This window comes from Lissotriton vulgaris, chromosome 1_1, assembly GCF_964263255.1.
Source record: "Lissotriton vulgaris chromosome 1_1, aLisVul1.2, whole genome shotgun sequence".
NCBI lineage: Eukaryota > Metazoa > Chordata > Amphibia > Caudata > Salamandridae > Lissotriton > Lissotriton vulgaris.
The window spans coordinates 849,601,929-849,627,239 of record NC_141685.1 but is presented as its reverse complement, the minus strand read 5'-3'; the positions used below and the strand labels follow the sequence as shown (position 1 = coordinate 849,627,239).

At 48.6% G+C, this 25,311-nt stretch overlaps 1 protein-coding gene across 1 annotated transcript in view; it reads left to right on the top strand.

Annotated features, from left to right (window-relative positions):
* KIF14 (kinesin family member 14) overlaps positions 1-25,311 on the top strand; it is a 625,766-nt gene that overhangs the window by 279,856 nt on the left and 320,599 nt on the right. Inside the window, exons 18-19 of the mRNA XM_086957758.1 lie at positions 3,681-3,833; positions 10,921-11,047. Coding sequence (XP_086813884.1) covers positions 3,681-3,833; positions 10,921-11,047 — 280 coding nt within the window. The remainder of the gene's footprint in view (positions 1-3,680; positions 3,834-10,920; positions 11,048-25,311) is intronic.

Below are 25,311 nucleotides of genomic sequence, written 5' to 3'. Positions count from 1 at the left end.
AATGTTATTATGAAAGCAAGAACAAGTTCTGCAAGAGGTACATTACATCGTCTTACTATCTCCAGAAGTTAAGGTGAGTGGTGGGCAGTGTCCAAGGCAGAACCAACAGTACACCACCAGCGGCACGAGGGTTAGGTGCAGGGTGCAAATCAGTGTCAGGAGGCCAATGTGTTTCAATGGGGATCTGTGTCTGTAAAGAAAGATTGATGGCTGTGGCTAGGAAGCCGGACGGACTGAATCAGCTAGTGGACTCAGGCCTTGCGATAATCAGCGGTTAGGAGACACCTTTGGACCTCTTGCCTAAGGCCCAGAGGCGAAAGTTGCAGATGTGTCTTTAAGTGTTGGATTTTTCATTACCGGACCAGTCGCAGTGGACGGGGCCTGCATGCAGAGGCTGCATTTGACTTTAGGGAGTCCAGGAGGGGTGATACCACGGTGCACTCGAGCACTGGAGGGTTAGGGAACCTTGTTGCCACCGTTGGCCCACTTCAACTCGAGCTGGAGGCGACGGGTGCAGTGGTTACTTCAGCTGTCTGGTTTTGGTGGTTCTGAGTCTTACCCTTTGGAGTTTCTTCGTAACAGGTCCACTGTTCACAGGAGGTCTTGAGTCTTTTTGAAAGTTAGGCAGTCTTCCCAAGATTCTGGAGTCATCAGCTACATAAGGAGTGGACTGTGGCGCAGTTTTCGACAAGGGCTGCAGACAGCCCAGCGAGGCTGGGTTGAAATCAGGTGCTCACTTCAGTCTACTCTTGCAGTTCTTTGGTGTCCTCGCTCTTCTTAGGTCATCAACACAAGTGTATTTGTAAAGTGCAAGTTCACCCAGAGCTATCTTGGTGCTGAATAACAGATGTTTATTGTTATCCAACTCAATGGTACTCATTTTATCGACCTCAGAAGGATGAAAGGCTGAGTGGCCCGCCGGGATTTGAACCTGTGAACTTGAGGTTGAACACAGGGCCCTGCAGTGGACACATTAGTCCACTGAGCCACCAGACCCGGCATCAGGATCTGCTTCTCTTCCCCTAAATACAGCATCTAGGGGTAATAGGAGAAGTGTAGGTTATAGGCCAATGGGCTTCTGACCCTTGGGGTCACTACGCCCCCTATATGACCACTTCCTGTGGGAAGTGGGCATAACCCTATCCCAGAATTCCTAAATATGCCATCACAAAGATGGCAAATTCTACAAAAATTGTGTTCACCTCACAGTAGCCCACCTTAGGTCGTGGTACTAGCCTGGATGTGGCACGCCTACCTGACTTGCTAATTTTCCCACCTGTCAAGGTGCCAAGGGGGCTCGAGACAGTGGAGTGGCTTCCTCTCCTTTGAGGGGAGCCAGATTTGCTTTCCAAAGATGGCAGCTTGCCAGCCCAAGAAGGCTAATCAGCAGGTCATCCTGTGGAAGGGGGTGTACACCTTCTTCCTGAACAGGCTTTTGTTCTGGGTTTCCTGAGACCAAAGGCTCTCGCCCTAGGTGGTCAGAACAGTCTCTCAGGTGACAGGCTGACAGGAACCAGTCAGCAAGCACACCAGAGGCTGGTAGGTTTTCAGGGTGCACCTCTAAGGTGCCCTCTGGGTGCATGTATTAGTAAATCCGAACTGGTATCAATGTGGGTTTACCAATACAAGATGTTTGATACCAGACATCCCTGTTTTCATTGAAGCAATCATGTAGCTGGGGAACTTGTTTTCACCAGTATCCAGCACATGTGTTTAAATGGCTTACCTGGTCACTTGTACTAGCATTAATAGGACTGACCAGCACAAGGGCATATCTTCTGATGCAGGTATGCCCTCACATGTAAGACTAGGCGCCATGCCGTAGGGTTGTCAGGCCTGCTGTAGGGGTGTCTTACAAATATTGCATCCAGCATAAGGGACATGATAGACAGTGCTGTGTGGTATGTTGTGTTTTCACTGCGGCAAGACATGTAGACTGCAATGGCAGTCTTGCATGTGCTTGGTGAGGGGTCCCAGAGGGTAGCGCAATTCGTGCTGCAACCCTTGGGGACCATTTTTAGTACTTCAGGCCCTAGTTACCTGGGTACTTTTTACTAGGGTTTTACAGAGGGTGCTAAAGGATTTTACCAATTGGGGAAATAGTTCTTTATTTTTTGGGAAAGAACACTGGTAATGGAGACCTGGTTAGCAGGAACCCAGTACACTTCAGTCATAGTTGCATCGAATACCAGGTAAAAAGTGATGGGGCACTGCAACAAATACCCAGTTTCCTAGGACAAACTGCAAAACGTTGTCTTACTACTATGTGTATCGCTGGTCCAATTGATGCATTGTGTACATATTCTCCTAAGACTTATTACGCATTTTTTCCAGGGGATTTAAATTTTCCATCCACTCGCAGGTATTTGTAGACAATGCATCCAATACTTTTAACCAATGGTATGCAATCAGTTAGAAAGGCTGTTGATGCATTGTATGAACTGAGTATACCTACTGTTGTCATTGTAGTGGGAGGATTATTTAATCATGTGTACTATTTTTGGTTTTGACGATTTTATGTATTTATAAACTTAAGTCCATTGTAAATGATCTAATTTGTAACTTAACAATGTGTGTTTAATTTGATATATTTATATGGACACATTGACTGTGTTAAAAACCTGAATGTTATTGATTTATTGATATGTATTGGTTTTGCTTCATTACAAATATAGCATCCCCCATGAGCAGTACAAGTACATTTTAAAGAAAAATATTCTGCTCCTGTTGCAAGATGAAAAGATTTCCATTGCATCCTTGGCTTCCCTAACTTGGTCAATTTAGGTGATCCTGGGTAAAAATATATAATGTTTTAATCTATTTCTGATTTTTATTAATATGCATGCATTGCTTCATTAAAGGTTTACCAGCCTGTTGCAACGTTTGTGTGGGACTTTCTGCAAAACATACTGTTTACAAGTCATTAAAACTTATTTCCTGCAGTATGTTACTGGCGGCCAAAAAAATCCATCCTTGCAAAATGCTGGAAACAGCTACTCCCTCTATATGAGGTTTATAGGATAGACTATGGGTTATACTAGGTATGGAGAAGATTACATATGCCAAGTTGGGTGGTAAGATTTGAAACCCTGCATTGAACTATTTTGCCGAAAACTATAGGGCTGTGATGTTTCCCACATCAGTAAGAGCCTTGAAAACAAGGCTCACGGTTGAGAACATTTGAGGTGTGAGTCAGTTTCTAAGGAGCGATACCGTTTGACCTAAATCTTGGCAAATAATTTCAGTGAGAATGAGAAAATGGGGAGGGTGATCCTCTGTAGCAATTGAAAATTCAAAGATTTATTGGAACGTAAAATAAAGTCTGTTATGCGAGACATAGAGCACCTCTCAATTCTTATGTTACACAGTCTACAAATCGTATCAGATTTTGACCAAACCTACCAGATCGAGAAACATGTACCCAATTCCCTGTAACCCAAAATATACATTTATATCAATAAGCATACTTAACCTCTTCCCAGGTGTGCAAAATACACCTTCATGCACTTTTTAAAATCATTTTGCTATGGTTAAACCATTTTAAGTTGTCAAGGCTTATTTCATATATTTTGCAAATCTGGAGGTGGGGGGAGCATGTCATAAGCAACCAGATATTTTTGGTGTACTTTCAGAAATTATTTTCGTTGTTGGCTGCACTTCATCTTTGCCTCTTTTTCTAGCAAGAAGAATTTCAGAGGAAGGAGATGGAAGAAGCAAACCACCAATTGGCTTCACACAAAATCCAAGAGCTTCAGATTACAAAGCACCGCCTTGAGCAAGAAGTTCAAATGAACAAGCGCCGCCTTGAGATGGAGACACAGTCCACCAGACAGGTAATTTCCACTAGGTTTTGAATTTTCTTGTGATTGTTTGACTCGCGCATCAGTTGGCTTCATAAATCTTCACGCTTTATGTTGTAGGGAAAACAATGATTTTCTTTACGTTTGTACTTGTTAGTGTTTTGGTTCCATGAGTGTTTTGTGGTTGAACACTAGCAGCCAGTTTTCTTCAAATATAGATCGAAACATGCTGTAGTAGTTTTTCCTTGATTAGTTCATTCTTACTGAAGGATCTTACAAGAAGGCTAGCTGTCAAGGCTTACGTCCCCATTGACCAACAATTAGGCAAGATGTACCATCCTGTAAAATTAGTAAAAATGGCCCAGCTTCTTTCTGGTAATAATTTGTTAGAGGCATATGAGCTGCAGATAACACACTGTGCATAGATGGCCACCTAGTGTTGGGCCCGGATGTTTGCAGTTTGTTTTGGTCCTGGAAAGTCTTTGTAAGTCACGGGATAGGTGACTCCTCCTTTGGATCATACTGCGCATGGGCATCAGCTCCATCCCCAGATAGTTTTTTTCCGCCACCGGGCTCGGATGTGATTCCTGCGCTCCATGTAGGAACCGATTTCCTTCGGTGCGCAATCATCACAACTTCATCGATATTGTTTAGAACGCGTTTCCAGTCAACGCTAATCTCCAATTTCAAAGTCTTTGATTCAGATCATCGACGAAGGCCTTCGGGCCCACCTAGGCCTCGACTCGCAGCTCATGGAAAGGACACCATTTAAAAAGTGTCCTCAATGTGGGTCCAAGTTTTCCCACACCGATCTACATGAGGTGTGTAACCTTTGCCTCTCACCGGAGCACGAGGCCAGAGACTGTTCGGCTTGTGCCTCTTTCCGCTCCAAAAAGACGATTCGGGACCGACGAGCTCGAAGAATAACGACATCATCCAAGAAGGCGTCGACGTCCCAGAACAGGAGCAAGAACACAGAGTCAACAGCAACTCCGAGGCAGAAGATTCCGAAGTCGAGGACATCACTCCGGCACAGAGGGTCGTAAGTAAGAACGTCGACCCCGACCCTGCCTCGACACCTTCCAAAAAGGCTTCGGTCACACCCTCGCCCTCTGGTGCACACCGAAACACTGCTTCCCATGCCCCGCCTTTGAGCTCGGCAAAGAAACCTACCAAGCCTTCAAGCGACTCGGGCTCGAGTCAGCCTACCTCCGGTGCGGGTGCACACCAACCGGCACCGAAAAAGACACCATCTTCTTCCTCCCCACCGGCACCTAAAAACTAGGCGCCGAAAACTGGTGCACCCTCCTCGGCACCTAAACCACACTCGGCAGACTCCCATGCTTCAGAGTCGAAAAAACCCTCGGAGTAAAAAAAAAACCTTGGAGTAAAAAAAAACCCTCGGAGTCGAAAAAACCCTCGGAGTCGAAAAAACCCTCGGAGTCGAAAAAACCCTCGGAGCCGAAAAAAACCTCACAGCCAAAAACCTCATTGGACCCGAAAAAACCATTGGAACCAAAAAAGACTCCATCTGCTAAAGACACTGAGCATCTTTCGGCTTTGGAACTTGTTGTTGGACAAACATCGACGCCAAATGATCGGCCTCCTGCAGAAGAATTATTTCATCCTGACCCTGCACAAAAGACTTTAGTAAAAGATCCAAAGACTGGTCAACTAACTCTAAGTTCTAAAAAACGACCATTGGACACACCTACACCTGCTCCTCATTCTAAAAAGGACATTGCAACCTCTCCTCTAAGAATACCTTCTCCTCTTCCTCCCTCTCCTCTTCCTCGTATACCCTCACCGCCTACTCCCCTGCCACATCACTCCCCTATACCAGATGATAACAGGAATGACACCTCTAATGACACAGAAGGTGGTGCTGATAGTGAGCCCCCAGATCCTTCTAGTCCTCCAGATTGATTGGTATTGGTATGATTATAGCACCCCAGACGTCCCTAAAGTCCCTCAAGATGACATATATTCCTCTAGGCCTTCCCCACCAGAAGACACTATGGGGTTTAATCAACTAGTACAAAGGGCTGCACAATACCATGGGGTAGACCTACATACTGACCCCGTAGAAGAAAACTTCCTAATGGATACCTTTGACATCGCACAAAGATCCACGTCAATTTTACCCATGCTTAAAGGGGTTATTAAGCATGCTCCAGAAGTCTTCAAAGACCCAGTGAGAGCTCGAATCATTAACCCACGAATCGAGAAGAAATATAAAGCTGCCCCTTCAGATCCAGTCTACATTAAAGGGCCTGCACAATTAGACTCCCTTGTGGTATCTAATGCACGCAAGAGAGCAAATTCCCAAACATCAGGTGAAGCTCCTCCACCAGATAAAGAGCCTAAGCTTCTTGACGCATCAGGTAAAAGAACTGCGTCACAGGCAGCAAACGTGTGGCGTGTTGCCAATACCCAAGCATTATTAGCAAAATATGACAGGGCACATTATGATGAATTAGAATCAAAAATGCAGCACCTCCCCTACAAATACAAAACCAGGGCAAATGAACTTATACGAGAGGGTAAACACATCACAAATACCTCTATTCGTTGTGCACTAGATGCAGCAGACACTGCCTCAAGGCCAATTGATACCAGTGTCGTATTACGTAGACACGCTTGGCTACGTATCTCAGGGTTCAAGACTGAAGTACAAAGTGCCATACACAAGCAACCTTTTGATGAGCAACACTTATTTGGGCCTACTGTGGACGTATCCCTTGAAAAAATTAAAAAAGATATGGACACAGCCAAATCTATGGGAGCCTTGCAGTCGCAAGTTTCCAGATGCTCCTTTCGCCGCTCATCTTACAGAGGCACCAACAGGGGATACTCTCCAGACAGCCCCTCAACTTCGTACAAAGCCCCCACACAATCCACCTATAGTAGGGCTACCAAAGAGGCGGTTACTGAAGTAACAACAATAAGGGAAGAGGCAAAACAAACAACTCCCGCTCTGCCTCCACAACTGCCCAATGACTCCTTCCCCCACCACATTCCACTCCAGTCGGGGGAAGGCTACAACAATACCTGCCAGCCTGGACAAACATCACATCAGACAGGTGGGTGCAGCAAATAATTTAGTCAGGTTACTGTCTAGAACTAACATCTACCCCCCCAAACATACCACCCAAACAGCGTCCAATGTCAAAAGAACATTTGATACTGCTCAGACAAGAGGTAATATCCCTCCTCCAGAAAAATGCAAGAGAATTGGTTCCAGGAGTTTACTCTCTGTACTTTCTAATTCCAAAGAAGGATGGATCTCTAAGGCCTATTCTCGACCTCAGACCCTTAAACCTGTACATACAATTAGACCACTTTCATATGGTCACATTTCATATGGTCACATTCCAGCAGGTCCTTCCTCTACTGTTACAAAACGACTTCCTTGCCACTATAGATCTCAAGGACATTTATTTCCACATTCCCATCCACACAGCGCACAGAAAGTACCTCAGATTTGTGGTAGACGGTCAGCACTATCAATTCAAAGTACTCCCATTCTGAGTCACAACAGCGCCAATGGTGTTTACCAAATGCCTAGCAGTAGTAGCAGCACACCTAAGAAGACAGCACATTCACGTCTTCCCATTTCTAGACGACTGGCTCATTAAAGCCAGCTCATACAGACAGTGTGTACAAAACACTCACACCACTATTCAACTACTGCACAACCTGGGCTTCACAGTAAACCACACCAAGTCCCATCTGCAACCATCCCATGTGCAACAATACGTTGGTGTCAAAATAAACACCGAATTAGCACTAGCTTATCCTTCTCCCACCAGGATAACAAGTGTAAAACTTTTCTAACAAAATTCCAACCGCAACACTCCCTTCCAGCTCGAGTGTTCATGCAACTCATAGGAATGATGGCATCCTGCATATTCATAGTACCTCATGCAAGACTACAAATGCGTCCACTTCAGGTGTGCTTAGCACATCAATGGAACCAGGCTCAAGGTCAATCAACTGATCTAGTGTTGGTAGACAGACTCATCGCTCTCTGCTATGGTGGAACACCAAAAACCTTTCCAAGGGCCGACCGTTCCTTGAGACAGTTCATCAAATAGTCATGACAGCGGACCTACTGCATCACACCATGCAAGGCAGGTGGACACTGCAACAAAAGGTACTCCACATCAACCACTTGGAGTTACTAGCTATATTTCTAGCCCTAAAAGCATTCCAAAAGCAAGTATTAAACAAGGCTGTCTTAGTCTGCAGAGACAATATGACAGCCATGTACTACATAAACAAACAAAGGGGGACACACTCTCTGTAGCTCTCTGTTAGCACAGCAGATATGGAGATGGGCTATACCGCTAAACATCTTTCTCTTTGCCCAACATGTTTCAGGAGTACAAAACATCATAGCAGATCTGCTAAGTCGGCAGACACAGCAGATCCACGAGTGGGAACTTCTTCCACAAGTTCTTCAACTGTTCTTTCAAACTGTGGGGACAACCTCAGATAGACCCCTTCGCCACCCAAGAAAACGCAAAATGCCCAAACTTCGTTGCCAGCTATCCACACCCGCGTTTCAAAGGCAACGCGATATGGATGAACTGGTCTGGCAAATTTGTGTACGCCTTTCCACCTCTCCCACTAATTCCACTAGTGGTACACAAACTACAACAACATTCCCTGATACTCATTCTAGTGGCTCCCTTGGGCCACGCAACCGTGGTACACCACACTCCTACAACTTTCTGTGGTACCACAAAATAGAATATACCTGTCACCACACCTACTAACGCAGAACCATGGAGAGATCAGACACCCGGACCCAGCTCAGCTCAACCTAGCGATCTGGCTCCTGAAGTCATAGAGATTGGTTACCTCAACCTTCCTCCTGACTGTATGAATGTTATTAAAGAGGCTAGATGTCCCACTTCTAGAGCATGCTATGCAGCTAAGTGGAAACTATTTGTAATATACTGTCAAAACAACCAAATGAATCCCTTAGATGTGTCTATTAAACACATCATAGGATACTTACTACATCTCCAAAGATGTAGCTTGGCATACACGTCTATTAGACTGCACTTTGCTGCCATTGCAGCATACTTACAAATTAGACAACATCTATCACTCTTTAGAGTACCTGCCATAAAACCTTTAATGGATGGCCTCAAAAGAATAATTCCACCCAGAACACCACCTTCACCAATGTGGAATTCAAACATTGTTCTCACATGGTTAGTGGGACCTCCCTTTGAACCGTTACATAAATGTGAACTGCAATTCCTAACTTGGAAAGTAGCTTTCCTAGTAGCTATTACTTCTCTAAAAAGAGTTAGTGAACTACAAGCATTTACCATTCAAGAACCTTTTCTACAAATGCACCATAATAAAGTGGTTCTTCGTACTAATCCTAAGTTCCTCCCAAAAGTCATTTCGCTCTTCCACCTCAATCAATCTGTAGAGCTGCCTGTATTCTTCTTGCAGCCACAAACAGTTGCAGAAAGAGCTCTTCATACCTTAGATGTCAAAAGAGCATTGCTTTACTACATCGAAAGGACACAAAATTTTCACAAAACAACTTTTTGTGTCTTTTTCACCACCACATAAGGGTAACCCCATATCAAAATCTAGGATAGCTAGGTGGATTGTCAAATGCATACAAATTTGCTACCACAAAGCTAAACGTATGTGATCTATTCCCCCTAAAGCCCATTCTACAAGGGAAATTGGGACTTCATTTTTAGCTAACATTCCCTTAGATGACATTTGTAAAGCAGCTACATGGTCTACACCGCACACATTCACAAAACATTATTGTGTAGATGTGCAAACAAAACAAAAAGCTACTGTGGGCCAGGCTGTACTCAAAACACTGTTTCAAACCACTGCAACAGATACTGGTGGTTGCCGCTAAATGTGGGTACTGCTATACAATCTATGCACAGTGTGTAATCTGCAGCTCATATGCCTCGAACGGAAAATGCTACTGACCAGTATGCATCTGTTCTTGGCATGTAGAGCTGCAGAGTTACACACGCCCACCCGCCTTCACGGCTACCTTTATCTGTTCCAGTATTATCTTAATTAGATGCAGCTTACATGGACATCCTTACTTTCTTGCATGACCATGCGCAGTATGATCCAAAGGAGGAGTCACCTATCCCATGACTTCCAAAGACTTTCCAGGACAAAAACAAACTGCAAACATCCGGGCCCAACACTAGGTGGCCATCTATGCACAGTGTGTAACTCTGCAGCTCTACATGCCAAGAACAGATGCATACTGGTAAGTAGCATTTTCCTTCCAGGCCAGGATCTAGCTTCTGAACAGAGAGGGGAAGTGTTGTCTTTGTCCATTTCATCTGAACCATTTGGACTAGCACTCTTCAAAATAATGATTTCTAAACTGAATGCCTTGGACTAGAGCATGTCATCCCAAGTGATAAGAAATGTAAAGCTTTGCCCTAGCAAAGACTAGACAGAGTGTATCATCTGAAAAGCCCTCAGACATGCATAATGCGCTCTGGAATTAAGAAAAGAAGTGAAGGACTGCGTCATAATTGGAGACTTCAGTTTGTCACAGGGTTTATTACTGTTGCCAGTTCGTTTTGCCGATGAGATTCATCCTGCGGTACTTACCTATCACCAGTCGGCTCATTCAGATACATATTCTTGTAGAAACCTTTGTGCTTGACCAGCTACATTTTGTGTGTTTCAGAGCTTAAAAGCAAAAAAATGTAGATGAGAAAGATGCAAGATCCATGAGAAGGTCTGCATTTTAAAGCAGCTTTGTGATATTCAGGCAGTGTGCTAAAAATGTCAATAAATAATATGAAATTAATAAGTAGAGGTTTCAAATGGAACATTATCTCTTCACTGAGGGCTCATCGTCGGAAGACCCTATGTATTTGCCAAAAGATACAGATTTAGCAAGGTGGAAGTCTAGAAACCTGTAGGGGATGAACGCATATGCCTTTTCACGCATATGCCTATTCACCAGTGGGCTCCAAGTCTACATTAAGCTCTGAACTCTAGTCCTCCGTTGCATGTCAGATGGTTCTTCTAAATATGTGCATTTGCCTTTACAGCTAGCAACAAACTAAAGCAAATCTTTAACTTTTCTCCTTAGGCTTTTGAGGACCATACAATTCGCCATGCAAAGATTCTTGAAGCCCTAGAAGCTGAGAAACAGAAAATTGCTAAAGAAGTGGAAGCACTGCAGGAGGAACACAAGAGCAAGATCAAAAAGACACCCAGTAAGTTTCTAAACTTGGTTATAGTGTCTTTTTCATTGTTCTTTTTAAAACTATATTCTTCCACTAAATGATTCAGTTTGAATGGACATTTATTATTGTACTTGATCATGAATAAATACGTTTTCACAATATGTAGTAAATATAAAAACTATGCAGTGCCTATGTCACTTACTTGATCATACTTTTTTGACCATTATTGTTAGGTTGTGACTCAAGCATAACACCATGCTTACAGCTTTGATTTCCATATCATACATACTCTATGCAATGGAAACAAATTTGTAAACGTAGCCTATTATTTTATAACATTTGCCTGCAGTAAAAAACAAGCCCACTCCCTCCACACACACTCACACATATATGCTTTTTTTAACTTTATGCATTTTCTTGGGGCAGAACATATAGGTGCCTGTTAGATCATGAGATATTTGCATGCACAAATGTATCTTAATGCCCAAACTTTACTGCTTTATGAGCAGCTGTCTAACACCGTTGATACTGTCTTGGGTGTGTCGGTTTCCTAAATCTTATGCAGATTTGAAATTATCGCAAGGTAAACTTGTACTCCATACATCTCTCTCCCTCTCCCTCTCATGTACCTTATACTTTTATTAATGCCTAGTAAGGTACGCATAAATACATCGTGACATGCCTGTGAGTCAGCTTTGAAAAGTTTACATCAGATAGGGGCTTCAAGATGCAGATTCCTTAGCTTAGAACAATTTCCAGAGGTCAGACTGAATCCGGAAACTTTTTGAGCAGTACCTCTGTGTACCGGTAGGTGTCGTCGTTTGGCTCAGCGCAGTGCTTATAATGGCGTCACCACGTGACATCAGTTCATTTCTTCGCATGCCAGTCAACGCAGATCTGGAGAGTGCTACCTGCAGTTAATTTGTGACTGACTCTTTTTTTCATTTTGTCAAGCCTTTTTTTGAGACTTTGTCTCCCAGTGTGGTAGGATGTCCCCATAAACTTTTTGGAGGTTTAAGCCTTGTAGTTCCTGTCCCAAAGAGATGTCTGTGACAGTACCCCATCTGTTTTGCCTTCGGTGCTTGGAGCCGAACTACGACTCTAAGACTTGTGAGGACTGCCGCTCCATGTAGCCCATGCCGCTGAGGGAGCGATCCTTGAAGCTCCTAGTTGCCCAACATCAGTCTCCTCCAAGACTCTCCAGGTCAGGGTCATGTAGAAGATCCCGGCTCTTTCATGGAGTCGTTCCTGGTGCGGGTCATCGAGCTTGGGGTCAGGTAAGTCCAACAAAAAGTCCCAAAAAATCAAACACATTGAAGCGCTCTTAGACGTCACTGCACCGGTCCAATTCTTCTGTTGAAGTGTGGGAACAACGTCACTCTAGGCCCCGCTCCCACATGGAGCCTGCCTCTGGGACGCCTGCCCAACCCAAAGAATTTTGTGACTCCATGTATCTAATTTGTGGGCAGGCCAAACCCCTGGAGCGCCTTTGAGCCCCATGGCTGTGGTGGGTGCCCACACTGGATTTCTGCATGCGGGTTTGCCCTCTGCTTGGGTCAGACCCCTTAGATCGCTTTCTTGAACCAGAACAACTCCCATTGCAAGACTGCAACATTCCCCGGAGCCCATTCCAGCATCGTTGTTCTCGGTGCCGCTGACATCCCACAGCGCCATGAACTCTGATACAGATCAGGATTGATGTTGCTGACGTCAACTCAGACACCGACCAGAACTTGGCCTTCCAAGTTGGAGGCACTGCCTTCTTTTTCCGACCAACCTGGAGAAGAGCATGATTGTGGAGGATCTGTGGAACCTTATGGTTACACAAAACCACTTGATGAGACTGAAGATAACTGGTATGAATAACTGGTGAATGCCAGTGGTATGGACACCTCTCCATACACTGGCCTGGTCTCTCCTCCTAGTGTGGCTATGGATGAAAGGGCTTAATCTGAAAGAAACACGTAATGATAGATTTCTTACCTTACAATTGCCCTCAGGCGTCAGACTGGATTGGGAACGTTTTTCGTCCGCAGTACCCCTGTGCGTTGTTAGGTGTCATCGTGCTGCTCCCCGTGTGTCGTTGGCGCCGTGATGACGTTGTCAAAGCTACTTAGATGCGCCCACGCGCGCTGACGTCAGTTCTTTCTTTTTCCACGTCAGCAAGCGCCGATGCGTGAAGAGCAACTACCCCAGTCACTTTTTTACTGACTTTTTCGCCGCCTTTTACCTCATCTTTCCGAGCCGATCGACTCCTGGTGTCGTAGGGATGCCCGGTTTCAAGAACTGTGGGGACTGTCATCGCATGATGTCAGTGACGGACCCCCACTACGTGTGTCTCCGCTGCCATGGGCGCGACCACCACCCCAAGTCATGCTCCGACTGCCGGGCCATGGCGCCGAAGGCTTCGCGGGAGAGGTCCCGAAAGTTGCTTGAAGCCTGGCAGTTGGCTCTGCGCCGCTCAAGGTCCTGGTCCCGTGGGAGGTCGAGGGACCGGTTGCGGAGTCATCACCACTTTTCTGGATCCTATCTTTGCACTCGGGGGTCAGGTAAGTCGAAGCATTCCAAGAAGAAGTCGAAGAAGCATCGTCGCTCTTCGACTTCCCCTCGCCCGTCGCGGCTGAGGGTGCGGGTGGTGCCACCCCCGTGGCTCCGGCGGAGCCTGTGACGTCGCCTCTAGTCTACCCCCCCTTCCCGGTTGCGGGGGCGATGCCTACCCAGGTGGAGGAACTTCTTGCTGCCATGGCCCGACTCTTTGGACCATCTGGCCCTGCCGGTGTGCCTACGGGCCCGACGGGGGGTCCTGCCTTTCCATCTCTGGCGACTCCGGCCCGCCGCAGGCCACCAAGGGATCCGGGATCGGACCCCGATCGACGCCGGTTGACCTCGTGACACCTCCACCGGCGCCGGTCTCCCCGCCACTGCTTCCAACGTCGTCCCTAGCTTCAGCCCCGAGATGGTGCCGGATTGGCATCGCTCGATGCCGATACCGACGCCAATGGGGCCTTTTATCCCCTATGTCCGTCCTCCTTATTTTGAGCCTGTTCCACAGACTTCGGAGGAAGGGGAGGACTAGGAGGGGTCTGAGGACCCTCTGGCACAGGAATGTGCTTATGATGCGGATTGGGCAGAGGATTTGGGGGATGCCATTGGTCTTGATACCTCACCTGACCCTGGCATGCTGTCTCCTCCTATCATGGCTACGGAGGAGGGAGCCAGTTACGCAGTGGTGTTGCATAGGGCAGCCAAGGCTCTCCACCTCGAACTCCCTATGGTGGCTGTCAGGACTAACCTCCTAACAGAAGTGCTCCAACCGGCAGCTACCTCCTCAGAGCCCTTGCTGCTGTTTAATGAAACACTGATAGACCTTCTTTTGGGTACCTGGTCCAGGCCCAACACCGGGGCTCCTGTGGATAGGAACGTGGCACGACTCCATCACCCGGCTCTGGGCGACCCCCTCGTCCTCACCCAACATCCCATCCCATCCCCGAGAGCTTGGTGGTCCAAGCCTCAGCTTCCCAAAGCGTGTTCCCTACCGCACCTCCGGATAGGGAATCCAAGAAGCTGGATCAGTTTGGCAAGAAACTGTTTTCATCTGCCAGATTAGGGATGCGGTCGCTGAACACCCCATGCCTCTTGGGCCGTCATACCCACTCTCGCTGGGACACGTTAGCGCCAGTGCTGCCCAACTGCCCGGAGCAGACCCAGTCCATTCTCTCCCAAGCGATTGCGGCCGGGAGAGATGCAGCAAAGTTCACTATACGTTGTCGGCCGGAAACCGCCGACTCACTGTGGAGGTCGATTTCCACGCCGATGGCTCTTCGGCGCCATGCCTGGTTGAGGATAACTGGCTTCTCAGGGGATGTCCAGAACACCTTGATGGACATGCCCTTTGATGGCATTCGCCTTTGACATCAGTTCATTTCTTCGCATGCCAGTCAACGCAGATCTGGAGAGTGCTACCTGCAGTTAATTTGTGACTGACTCTTTTTTTCATTTTGTCAAGCCTTTTTTTGAGACTTTGTCTCCCAGTGTGGTAGGATGTCCCCATAAACTTTTTGGAGGTTTAAGCCTTGTAGTTCCTGTCCCAAAGAGATGTCTGTGACAGTACCCCATCTGTTTTGCCTTCGGTGCTTGGAGCCGAACTACGACTCTAAGACTTGTGAGGACTGCCGCTCCATGTAGCCCATGCCGCTGAGGGAGCGATCCTTGAAGCTCCTAGTTGCCCAACATCAGTCTCCTCCAAGACTCTCCAGGTCAGGGTCATGTAGAAGATCCCGGCTCTTTCATGGAGTCGTTCCTGGTGCGGGTCATCGAGCTTGGGGTCAGGTAAGTCCAACAAAAAGTCCCAAAAAATCAAACACATTGAAGCGCTCTTAGACGTCACTGCACCGGTCCAATTCTTCTGTTGAAGTGTGGGAACAACGTCACTCTAGGCCCCGCTCCCACATGGAGCCTGCCTCTGGGACGCCTGCCCAACCCAAAGAATTTTGTGACTCCATGTATCTAATTTGTGGGCAGGCCAAACCCCTGGAGCGCCTTTGAGCCCCATGGCTGTGGTGGGTGCCCACACTGGATTTCTGCATGCGGGTTTGCCCTCTGCTTGGGTCAGACCCCTTAGATCGCTTTCTTGAACCAGAACAACTCCCATTGCAAGACTGCAACATTCCCCGGAGCCCATTCCAGCATCGTTGTTCTCGGTGCCGCTGACATCCCACAGCGCCATGAACTCTGATACAGATCAGGATTGATGTTGCTGACGTCAACTCAGACACCGACCAGAACTTGGCCTTCCAAGTTGGAGGCACTGCCTTCTTTTTCCGACCAACCTGGAGAAGAGCATGATTGTGGAGGATCTGTGGAACCTTATGGTTACACAAAACCACTTGATGAGACTGAAGATAACTGGTATGAATAACTGGTGAATGCCAGTGGTATGGACACCTCTCCATACACTGGCCTGGTCTCTCCTCCTAGTGTGGCTATGGATGAAAGGGCTTAATCTGAAAGAAACACGTAATGATAGATTTCTTACCTTACAATTGCCCTCAGGCGTCAGACTGGATTGGGAACGTTTTTCGTCCGCAGTACCCCTGTGCGTTGTTAGGTGTCATCGTGCTGCTCCCCGTGTGTCGTTGGCGCCGTGATGACGTTGTCAAAGCTACTTAGATGCGCCCACGCGCGCTGACGTCAGTTCTTTCTTTTTCCACGTCAGCAAGCGCCGATGCGTGAAGAGCAACTACCCCAGTCACTTTTTTACTGACTTTTTCGCCGCCTTTTACCTCATCTTTCCGAGCCGATCGACTCCTGGTGTCGTAGGGATGCCCGGTTTCAAGAACTGTGGGGACTGTCATCGCATGATGTCAGTGACGGACCCCCACTACGTGTGTCTCCGCTGCCATGGGCGCGACCACCACCCCAAGTCATGCTCCGACTGCCGGGCCATGGCGCCGAAGGCTTCGCGGGAGAGGTCCCGAAAGTTGCTTGAAGCCTGGCAGTTGGCTCTGCGCCGCTCAAGGTCCTGGTCCCGTGGGAGGTCGAGGGACCGGTTGCGGAGTCATCACCACTTTTCTGGATCCTATCTTTGCACTCGGGGGTCAGGTAAGTCGAAGCATTCCAAGAAGAAGTCGAAGAAGCATCGTCGCTCTTCGACTTCCCCTCGCCCGTCGCGGCTGAGGGTGCGGGTGGTGCCACCCCCGTGGCTCCGGCGGAGCCTGTGACGTCGCCTCTAGTCTACCCCCCCTTCCCGGTTGCGGGGGCGATGCCTACCCAGGTGGAGGAACTTCTTGCTGCCATGGCCCGACTCTTTGGACCATCTGGCCCTGCCGGTGTGCCTACGGGCCCGACGGGGGGTCCTGCCTTTCCATCTCTGGCGACTCCGGCCCGCCGCAGGCCACCAAGGGATCCGGGATCGGACCCCGATCGACGCCGGTTGACCTCGTGACACCTCCACCGGCGCCGGTCTCCCCGCCACTGCTTCCAACGTCGTCCCTAGCTTCAGCCCCGAGATGGTGCCGGATTGGCATCGCTCGATGCCGATACCGACGCCAATGGGGCCTTTTATCCCCTATGTCCGTCCTCCTTATTTTGAGCCTGTTCCACAGACTTCGGAGGAAGGGGAGGACTAGGAGGGGTCTGAGGACCCTCTGGCACAGGAATGTGCTTATGATGCGGATTGGGCAGAGGATTTGGGGGATGCCATTGGTCTTGATACCTCACCTGACCCTGGCATGCTGTCTCCTCCTATCATGGCTACGGAGGAGGGAGCCAGTTACGCAGTGGTGTTGCATAGGGCAGCCAAGGCTCTCCACCTCGAACTCCCTATGGTGGCTGTCAGGACTAACCTCCTAACAGAAGTGCTCCAACCGGCAGCTACCTCCTCAGAGCCCTTGCTGCTGTTTAATGAAACACTGATAGACCTTCTTTTGGGTACCTGGTCCAGGCCCAACACCGGGGCTCCTGTGGATAGGAACGTGGCACGACTCCATCACCCGGCTCTGGGCGACCCCCTCGTCCTCACCCAACATCCCATCCCATCCCCGAGAGCTTGGTGGTCCAAGCCTCAGCTTCCCAAAGCGTGTTCCCTACCGCACCTCCGGATAGGGAATCCAAGAAGCTGGATCAGTTTGGCAAGAAACTGTTTTCATCTGCCAGATTAGGGATGCGGTCGCTGAACACCCCATGCCTCTTGGGCCGTCATACCCACTCTCGCTGGGACACGTTAGCGCCAGTGCTGCCCAACTGCCCGGAGCAGACCCAGTCCATTCTCTCCCAAGCGATTGCGGCCGGGAGAGATGCAGCAAAGTTCACTATACGTTGTCGGCCGGAAACCGCCGACTCACTGTGGAGGTCGATTTCCACGCCGATGGCTCTTCGGCGCCATGCCTGGTTGAGGATAACTGGCTTCTCAGGGGATGTCCAGAACACCTTGATGGACATGCCCTTTGATGGCATTCGCCTTTTTGGCAACAAGGCAGACAGTGCGATGGAGTGCTTCAAGGACTCCTGGGCTACTGCCAAATCCTTGGGCCTGTCCGACGCTCAACCTCCTTTCCCTTCTGCTTTTTGCTCCTCTCGTGGCCACAGAAGGGGCGCCCCACAGCGTTCGCAAAGCCACAGGCCACTGCTACAACAACCTCAGAGTGGCCGCGGACGTGGGAACCGTTGAGGCGGTTCAGGGGGGCAGCAAGCTGGCCAGTCTACTACCACCCCTGCAGCATCCACTTCAAAGCCTTCCTAGTCCGACCTTTCGGGCCCATCAGACTCCAGTGGGTGGACAAATACGCCATCATCTCCACCACTGGTGCACCATCACTTCTGACAAGTGGGTTCTGCAAATTGTCCGAAGGGGCTACTCCCTCCCCTTTGAGAAAACCCCTCCAGCCATCCCACCTCAGTACCACCATATGGTGGGGGATCACTTGGCACTTCTCCAGCAGGAAGTTGCGGCCCTCTTGATCAAGGGGGCCTTCAAGCGCGTTCCAATGCCAGAAGTAGGTTACGGTTGTTATTCCCACTGCTTTCTGGTTCCAAAGAAGGACAAGGGCCTGCGTCCTATCTTAGACCTTGGAAAAGTCAATCGCTTCCTCCGGAAGGAGAAGTTCAAGATGCTCATGCTGGCTCAGATCTTGTCTGGCCTAGATCCGCAAGACTGGATGGTGGCGTTGGACTTGCACGACGCCTATTTACATATCCCTGTCCTGCCTGCCCACAGACGCTACCTGCAATTCACGGTAGGCCACGAGCATTTTCAGTTCACCGTGCTCCCATTTGGCCTTACCAGCGCCCCTCGGGTGTTCACGAAAGTGATGGCGGTGGTCGCAGCTCATCTGCGCAGATCAGGGGTTTCAGTCTTCCCCCTATCTCGATGACTGGTTGTTGAAGGCAGGCTTGCACCAGTCAGTTGCCTCCCACCTCCAGATGACGGCAGACCTCCTGCATTTGCTGGGGTTCCCCATCAACCTGCCGAAGTCGCATCTGATTCCCTCGCAGAAGCTCCTTTTCATCGGAGCGGTTCTGGACTCGGCACAGTTTCGGGTTTATCCTCCAGAACAGCGAGTCCAGGACATTCAGGCTATGATTCCGATCTTTAAACCTCTGTCCCTGCTTGTGGATCACGCCAGATGGAATGTGCGGGCTCTGCAGTGGGACCTGAAGTTCAAGTGGGCATAACATCAGGGCAACCTGTCCGATCACGTCCAGATCTTGGGGGGCACTGCACGGCAATTGCAGTGGTGTCTCACAAATCACGATTGAATCAATGGCAGATCCCTCTCCCTTCCCCAACCGGAGCAGACAATTGTGACGGACGCTTCCCTTCTGGGATGGGGCGGCCACATGGGGGAGGTGGAGATCAGAGGCCTCTGGTCTCCGGCAGAGTCCCAGCTCCACATCAACCTGTTGGAGCTTCGGGAGATCCGACTGGCACTGAATGCATTCCTTCCCTCTGTCTGGGGAAGTGTAGTGCAGGTGTTCACGGACAACACCACCGCTATTTGGTCCTTCAAAAAACAGGGCGGGGTGGGGTCGTGTACCCTATGCCAAAAGGCTCTGTGTCTCTGGGCTTGGTTGGAACATCAGGGCATGTCCCTGGTTGTTCAACACCTCTCAGGTTCTCTGAACGCCAGGGCGGACGAACTCAGCCGTCGGTGCATGTTGGATCACGAATGGCTTCTGAACTTGGACGTGGCGCAAGGTCTCTTTCAGTAGTGGGGAGAGCCTTGGTTAGATCTGTTCGCCACCGAAGAGAACGCGCAATGTCATCCGTTCTGTGCGTTGGAATTTCCAAAACGGCACTCGCTTGGCGACGCTTTTCGTCACGAGTGGAGTTGCGGTCTGTTGTACGCCTTTCTGCCTATACCACTTCTGCCCACAGTGCTGAAGAAGATCAGGTGCATCCGGGCCCAAGTGATTCTTGTGGCTCGGGACTGGGCTCGAAGAGTATAGTATCCCGAGCTACTCAGTATGAGCATCAATCCTCCGATCCGTCTGCCTCTTCGGGAGTATCTTCTGTCGCAGCAACAGAGGACGGTCCAGTCTCCACCTCCTTACGTGGAGATTGAGCGGCGGCAGTTGACGTCTTTCGACCTGCCTCCTGAAGTCTGTAATGTTATCTTGGCAGCCAGGTGTCCCTCCACAAAACGGTATATGCCTGTAGGGTGAATACGTTTGTGGCATGGTGCACAGCAAAGGATGTGGATCTCCTTTCTGCCCCTCTTTCAGAGGTCCTTCTTTTTCATCTTTCTTTGGCCCAGCAGGTCTCTGCTCTGGGAACTATCAAGGGCTATCTCTCGGCCATCTCCGCCTTCCTGAGGCTCCCAGGTCAGCCTTCCCTTTTCAAGTCCCCTGTGGTAAATAGATTGTTGAAAGGCATGACGCACATGTTTCCTCCTGGTCCGTTCATGATGCCTCAGTGGGACTTAAATCTAGTTCTTAGATTTCTGATGTGCGCTCCCTTTGAGCCACTTCATAATTGCTCTGTTTGTCTTCTAACTCTAAAGACTGCTTTCATGGTTGCCATCACCTCTGCCAGAAGAGTGAGTGAGCTCCAGGCTCTTTCTTCAAAACCTCCTTTTCTTTATGTCCATCTGGACAAAGTTGTTATAAGAACTCGTCCTTCCTTTTTGCCAAAGGTTGTCACTGCCTTTGACATCGGGCAGACCATCACTTTGCCCACCTTCTTTCCGCCTCCGCATCCTTCTAAAGAGGAAGAGAGGCTCCATCGTCTGGACCCAAAAATTGCACTCTATTTCTACCTGAGCCGCACACAGCAGTTCCAGGTGGATGACCAACTCTGTTGGCTACGTGGGCGCTAAGAAAGGTCGGGCGGTGCACAAACGGACCATTTCTCAATAGGTCGTTCTGTGCATAAAGGCTTCTTATTCCTTGAATAAAAAAGTGCCACCGGTGGGACTGTGCGCCCATTCTACCAGGGCGACGGCAGCCACTACTGCTCCGGGGCGCGCGTTCCCTTGCAGGACATAAGTCAGGTAGCTACGTGGGCCTCGGTGCACTACTGCCTGGACAACCAAGTCCGGAGAGATGGCTTCTTGGGCCATTCTGTTATCCAGGACTTTCTGGTGTGATCACCGGGGTTGGTATTGCTGGGGTAGCTATTCTAAGGTAAGGAATCTATCACTACGTGTTTCTTTCAGATGCACAAGTTACTTACCTTCGGTAACGGCGGCATTAGTGGTGATAGATTCCTTACCGCCCCACCCATCCTCCCTGTTCTGCAAACTGATTTCTAGGGTTAAGGTCATCCCTTTCAGGCCCCTAGTATCATGGCGCCAGTGGTCATTATCTTGCATGGCTCTGCGTTCCTGGCGTGGAAAGTCGTGTACAGAACTGACGTCCGCGTCCAAGTAGCTCCGACGACGTCATCACAGCGCCAACAACGCCAACGACTCATGCGGAGCCGCACGATGACGCCTATCGACGCGCAGGGGTACTGCTGACGAAAAACTTTGCGGATCCAGTCTGACGCCTGGGAGTAATTCTAAGGTAAGGATTCTATCACGGCTAATGTTTCTTACGGATATATTGTTACCGAAGGTAAGTAACTTGTGCATTTGCTATTTTGTGAGAAGGACAACTGAGGTTCTAGACCTCACGCTGCCCTCGGTGGCAGTCAAGACAAATGTCTTAACAAATGTGCTTCAACTGGGTATCTCCCCCTCAAAGGCAGAAGAAAGCCTGTATGATAGTCTGCTCGACATGAAACGGTGTAACAACCTATTCTAACACGAGGCTCCGGTCCTAAGCATGCACGCACATCTCTCTCTCTCTCTCTCTCTCGCTCTCTCGCTCTCGCTCTCGCTCTCTCTCGCTCTCTCTCGCTCTCTCTCGCTCTCTCTCGCTCTCTCTCGCTCTCTCTCGCTCTCTCTCTCTCTCTCTCTCGCTCTCTCTCGCTCTCTTTATTTATTTATTTATTTACTTTTCCTTCACGAGTGGAGCTCAGGACTCTTGTACAGATTTTTGCTGATACCACCCTTGGTCGGAGTTCTTTCAGGACGTTCAAAAACGACTGGACCGAAGTCATCTTGGCTGACCCGGATTGAGCAAGGAGAGCCTGGTATCCTGAACTTCTTCGCATGAGCATCTGTCCTCCGATCAGGCTGCCTCTTCTGGACAATCTTCTGTCTCAGCAACAGGGCAGGGTCCTGCACCAACACTTGCACATTCTACATCTCTATGCTTGGAAATTGAGCAGTGAAAGTTGAGGGTGTTTCATCTCCCTCCCAAAGTATGCAAATCCATTCTGGCAGCCAGTTGTCCCTCCACCAAAATGATTTATGCCTGCAGATAGGACAAATGTGTGACTTGGTGTACTGCCAAACCCATTGATCCTCTGTCTGCATCCTTGTCTTAACCCTTCCCAGCAGGACCCTGCCTTGGGCACAGTTAAGGAGTACCTTTCCACCATATCAGCCTTCCTGCTGTTGCTGGATCAACCCATCTTGTTCAAGTCACCTGTTGTGACTCGTTTCCTGAAAGGTTTACAGCACATTACCGCTACTATCATGCCACAGTGGGACCTGATTTTAGATCTCACCTTTATAATTTGAGCACATGCACAGCTGAAGTACAGGAAATTATTTACCACCTCCCAATTATAATTATATTCACAACCAATCCCATTCCCATTACCAATAATCAGTCAGTTGGCAGTGTAGAAGGTCCAAGCATTTATTATAACAAACTCTGCCAGAGGAGCTCCTTGCGACCTAACCCCAAGAGGTCCGCCAAGAAGACTGCTGGCACACTGTCAGGACATCACATACATACAGTTGCATTTGCAGAATCATGGCCCAAGATGGAAAAATACAAGTTGGTACAGGTTGGTACAGAAAGGAAAAGCCATATATGGCACACAAAGCGCTCTTGGTTTAGCTCATCCTAGATTAGCAAGGTTGAACGGGTGACTCCCTTCTGCCAGCTCCGAGACCGTCCGCCCGCACCCCTCCCGGAATGTGCTTATCAGGCCTTCTTCTGCTACCTACAACCTTGACTGGCCTAACAAGCTGAAACGGCAGTTCCGCAACAGTTGGGTTGTTTCTCAGGAGAACGACTTTGGTGCAGGGAATGAATGGGGTCTGCTTAATGTAAGACTTCGAGCGAGGCCACAAAATGGCGTCGGTCGAGTCAATTGAGGGTAAAATGCAAAAAACGGCGCAAGCTGAAAATCTAAAATACTGCAATGTGAGTTTATGCTAATGTTTGCGTGCGTATGCTAAATTATTTAAATACATCATGCTAATCACGAGGTATCGATTATAAGTGTTGCATAACGAAAAATCGATTCCGGTTCCTCAAACCCTCCTTTTAGCGTGGTGTCGCTAAATACGGAGGCAGGCATTAGTCCCTAAAAATCTCCTCATTAATGGCCAGCAATTCATGAATCTTCTTTTGCAGCATTTGATTTTTGGCGGGGACTGGGGTGGGCACGCACAGTGTTGTAACTCGGGAGGCACAATAGGAGCAGCAGGCCGGGCCACATTGTATCAGGACGCAGCAGGTAAAGATGATACCGGCTGCTCCGCCCAAAATCAATAACAACTTCCATCCCCAGGTGGACAGGAGCCCCCAGAACCAACCCGACCGTGACCAGGGCCCATTATCAGTATGGATTTCAGAGGCAATGCGATACAGCTTTTGAATGGCTAGATGAACGGAGGGGGCGGAATCTGGAATATATACGCAGCAAGAACTGCCGATCACGCGGCATGCTCCGCCTCGATCAGCCAAGATAACGTCCAAAACCATACGGTTTTGGAGCGCAACAAGCCTGGTCGCCTGAAGCTCAACAGTCAAGTTGGCCAGGATGTCAGTAGTTATGTTAATGACGTTTTCCACTATCCTGGACAATCTCCTTATTTCTCTGCTATTAAATATGGGTCCCCAGAATGGCACTAAACCTTAGCAAAAATTCCTGAATTGCTGTAAAGAGGTGTCGGTCTGATCGACTTCGGACTTGACAAGCTGCCTACATTGTCTATTGGGTACCGCGGTGGGTGCTGTGCTTACAGGGTGGAGTTGGTGTGTCCTGTGATAATCAGATGGTGCTATGTATAGAGGTGGTTATAGGAAGGACAAGTAACAATGCCCAGCCCAATTACGTGGTAACCAGGTATATGCATTTTCTCCACAGACGAAATACACATTGGGTGGCGTAATTAACGGGGGGCTAATGAGTTTCCTCATACGATAGGTATAATTGCAGATACTGTCTCCAACCCGTACACGGCCTATTCCTTGCACACACAATTCGGAAGAAACATTCAAAATAGGAATGGGTACAATACGGTCACTTGTAACATTTCGTTCAACAAAAAGCTGGAAATATTGAGAAGCATTGAAATGGCTAAAATCATAAAGTTCTTCCTGCAACCAAGTATTGTTCCTAGCCACCATATACCTGTTCATGCATGCCTGTGGGTCTATTGACCCCCGTCCCCCATTTCCTTTTCGGTCAAAACCCCCATGCTCATCAATATATGCTAAAATCATATTGTATTCATTTATATCATAATCTCTGCGATTATCACCCCAGTGACGGTATATGGCGGAAAACAGTTTGAACCAGGCCTCACAGCTTCCTAGATAGGACAAGGGTAGTGAGAGAAACAGATCATGATTGTGCACCACGGATGGCAGAAGCCCACAAACCCAGCAATCAGTAGTGTTGGTAACACTGTGTGTCTAATGAAGCATTTCAACAAATAAATTTTTAGCATAAGTCTGGCGATGTCGTTCTTTGTGGGGTGCTAAAGTGTACAGTAAATGCTCAGATGGGGCAGCAGTGGACGGTAGAAAATTCTGCAAAGGGTATTGATGTTCTAGGTATACAAACAAGCCCATAAACACAGCAATTATAACCGCTATAACCACTACAAATGCTACTTTGACCCTCGTGGTCCATGTGGAAAACATAGGCTCATAGAATGGTACGTGTCGTGGTGCAATTGGAAATTCTTCTTCTAAGACAATACGGCCAAAAGGGTACATTCCTAGCTAAAAGTCCAAAAATAAGCTCGGGCCTAGCAGTCCGTCCTGCCAGAGGGTTCTTCTCCCTGTGTTCGACAGAGTCTCTCAGGTAGACTCCTATCGTTCATCTCAAGCAACCAAAAGAGTGGTGGTCAGACTTTATCCAGCTGCGTAACCTGGCCGTTGACAATAGCTGGTCTTCTTTCAGAACAGAGCACAGCGATCAAAGTTCCAGCTCCCAACGTGTTCAGTCCAGTGTCTCGCTCAGCACCTCAGACCGACAAACTAGCAAACCCTATCTATTCAAT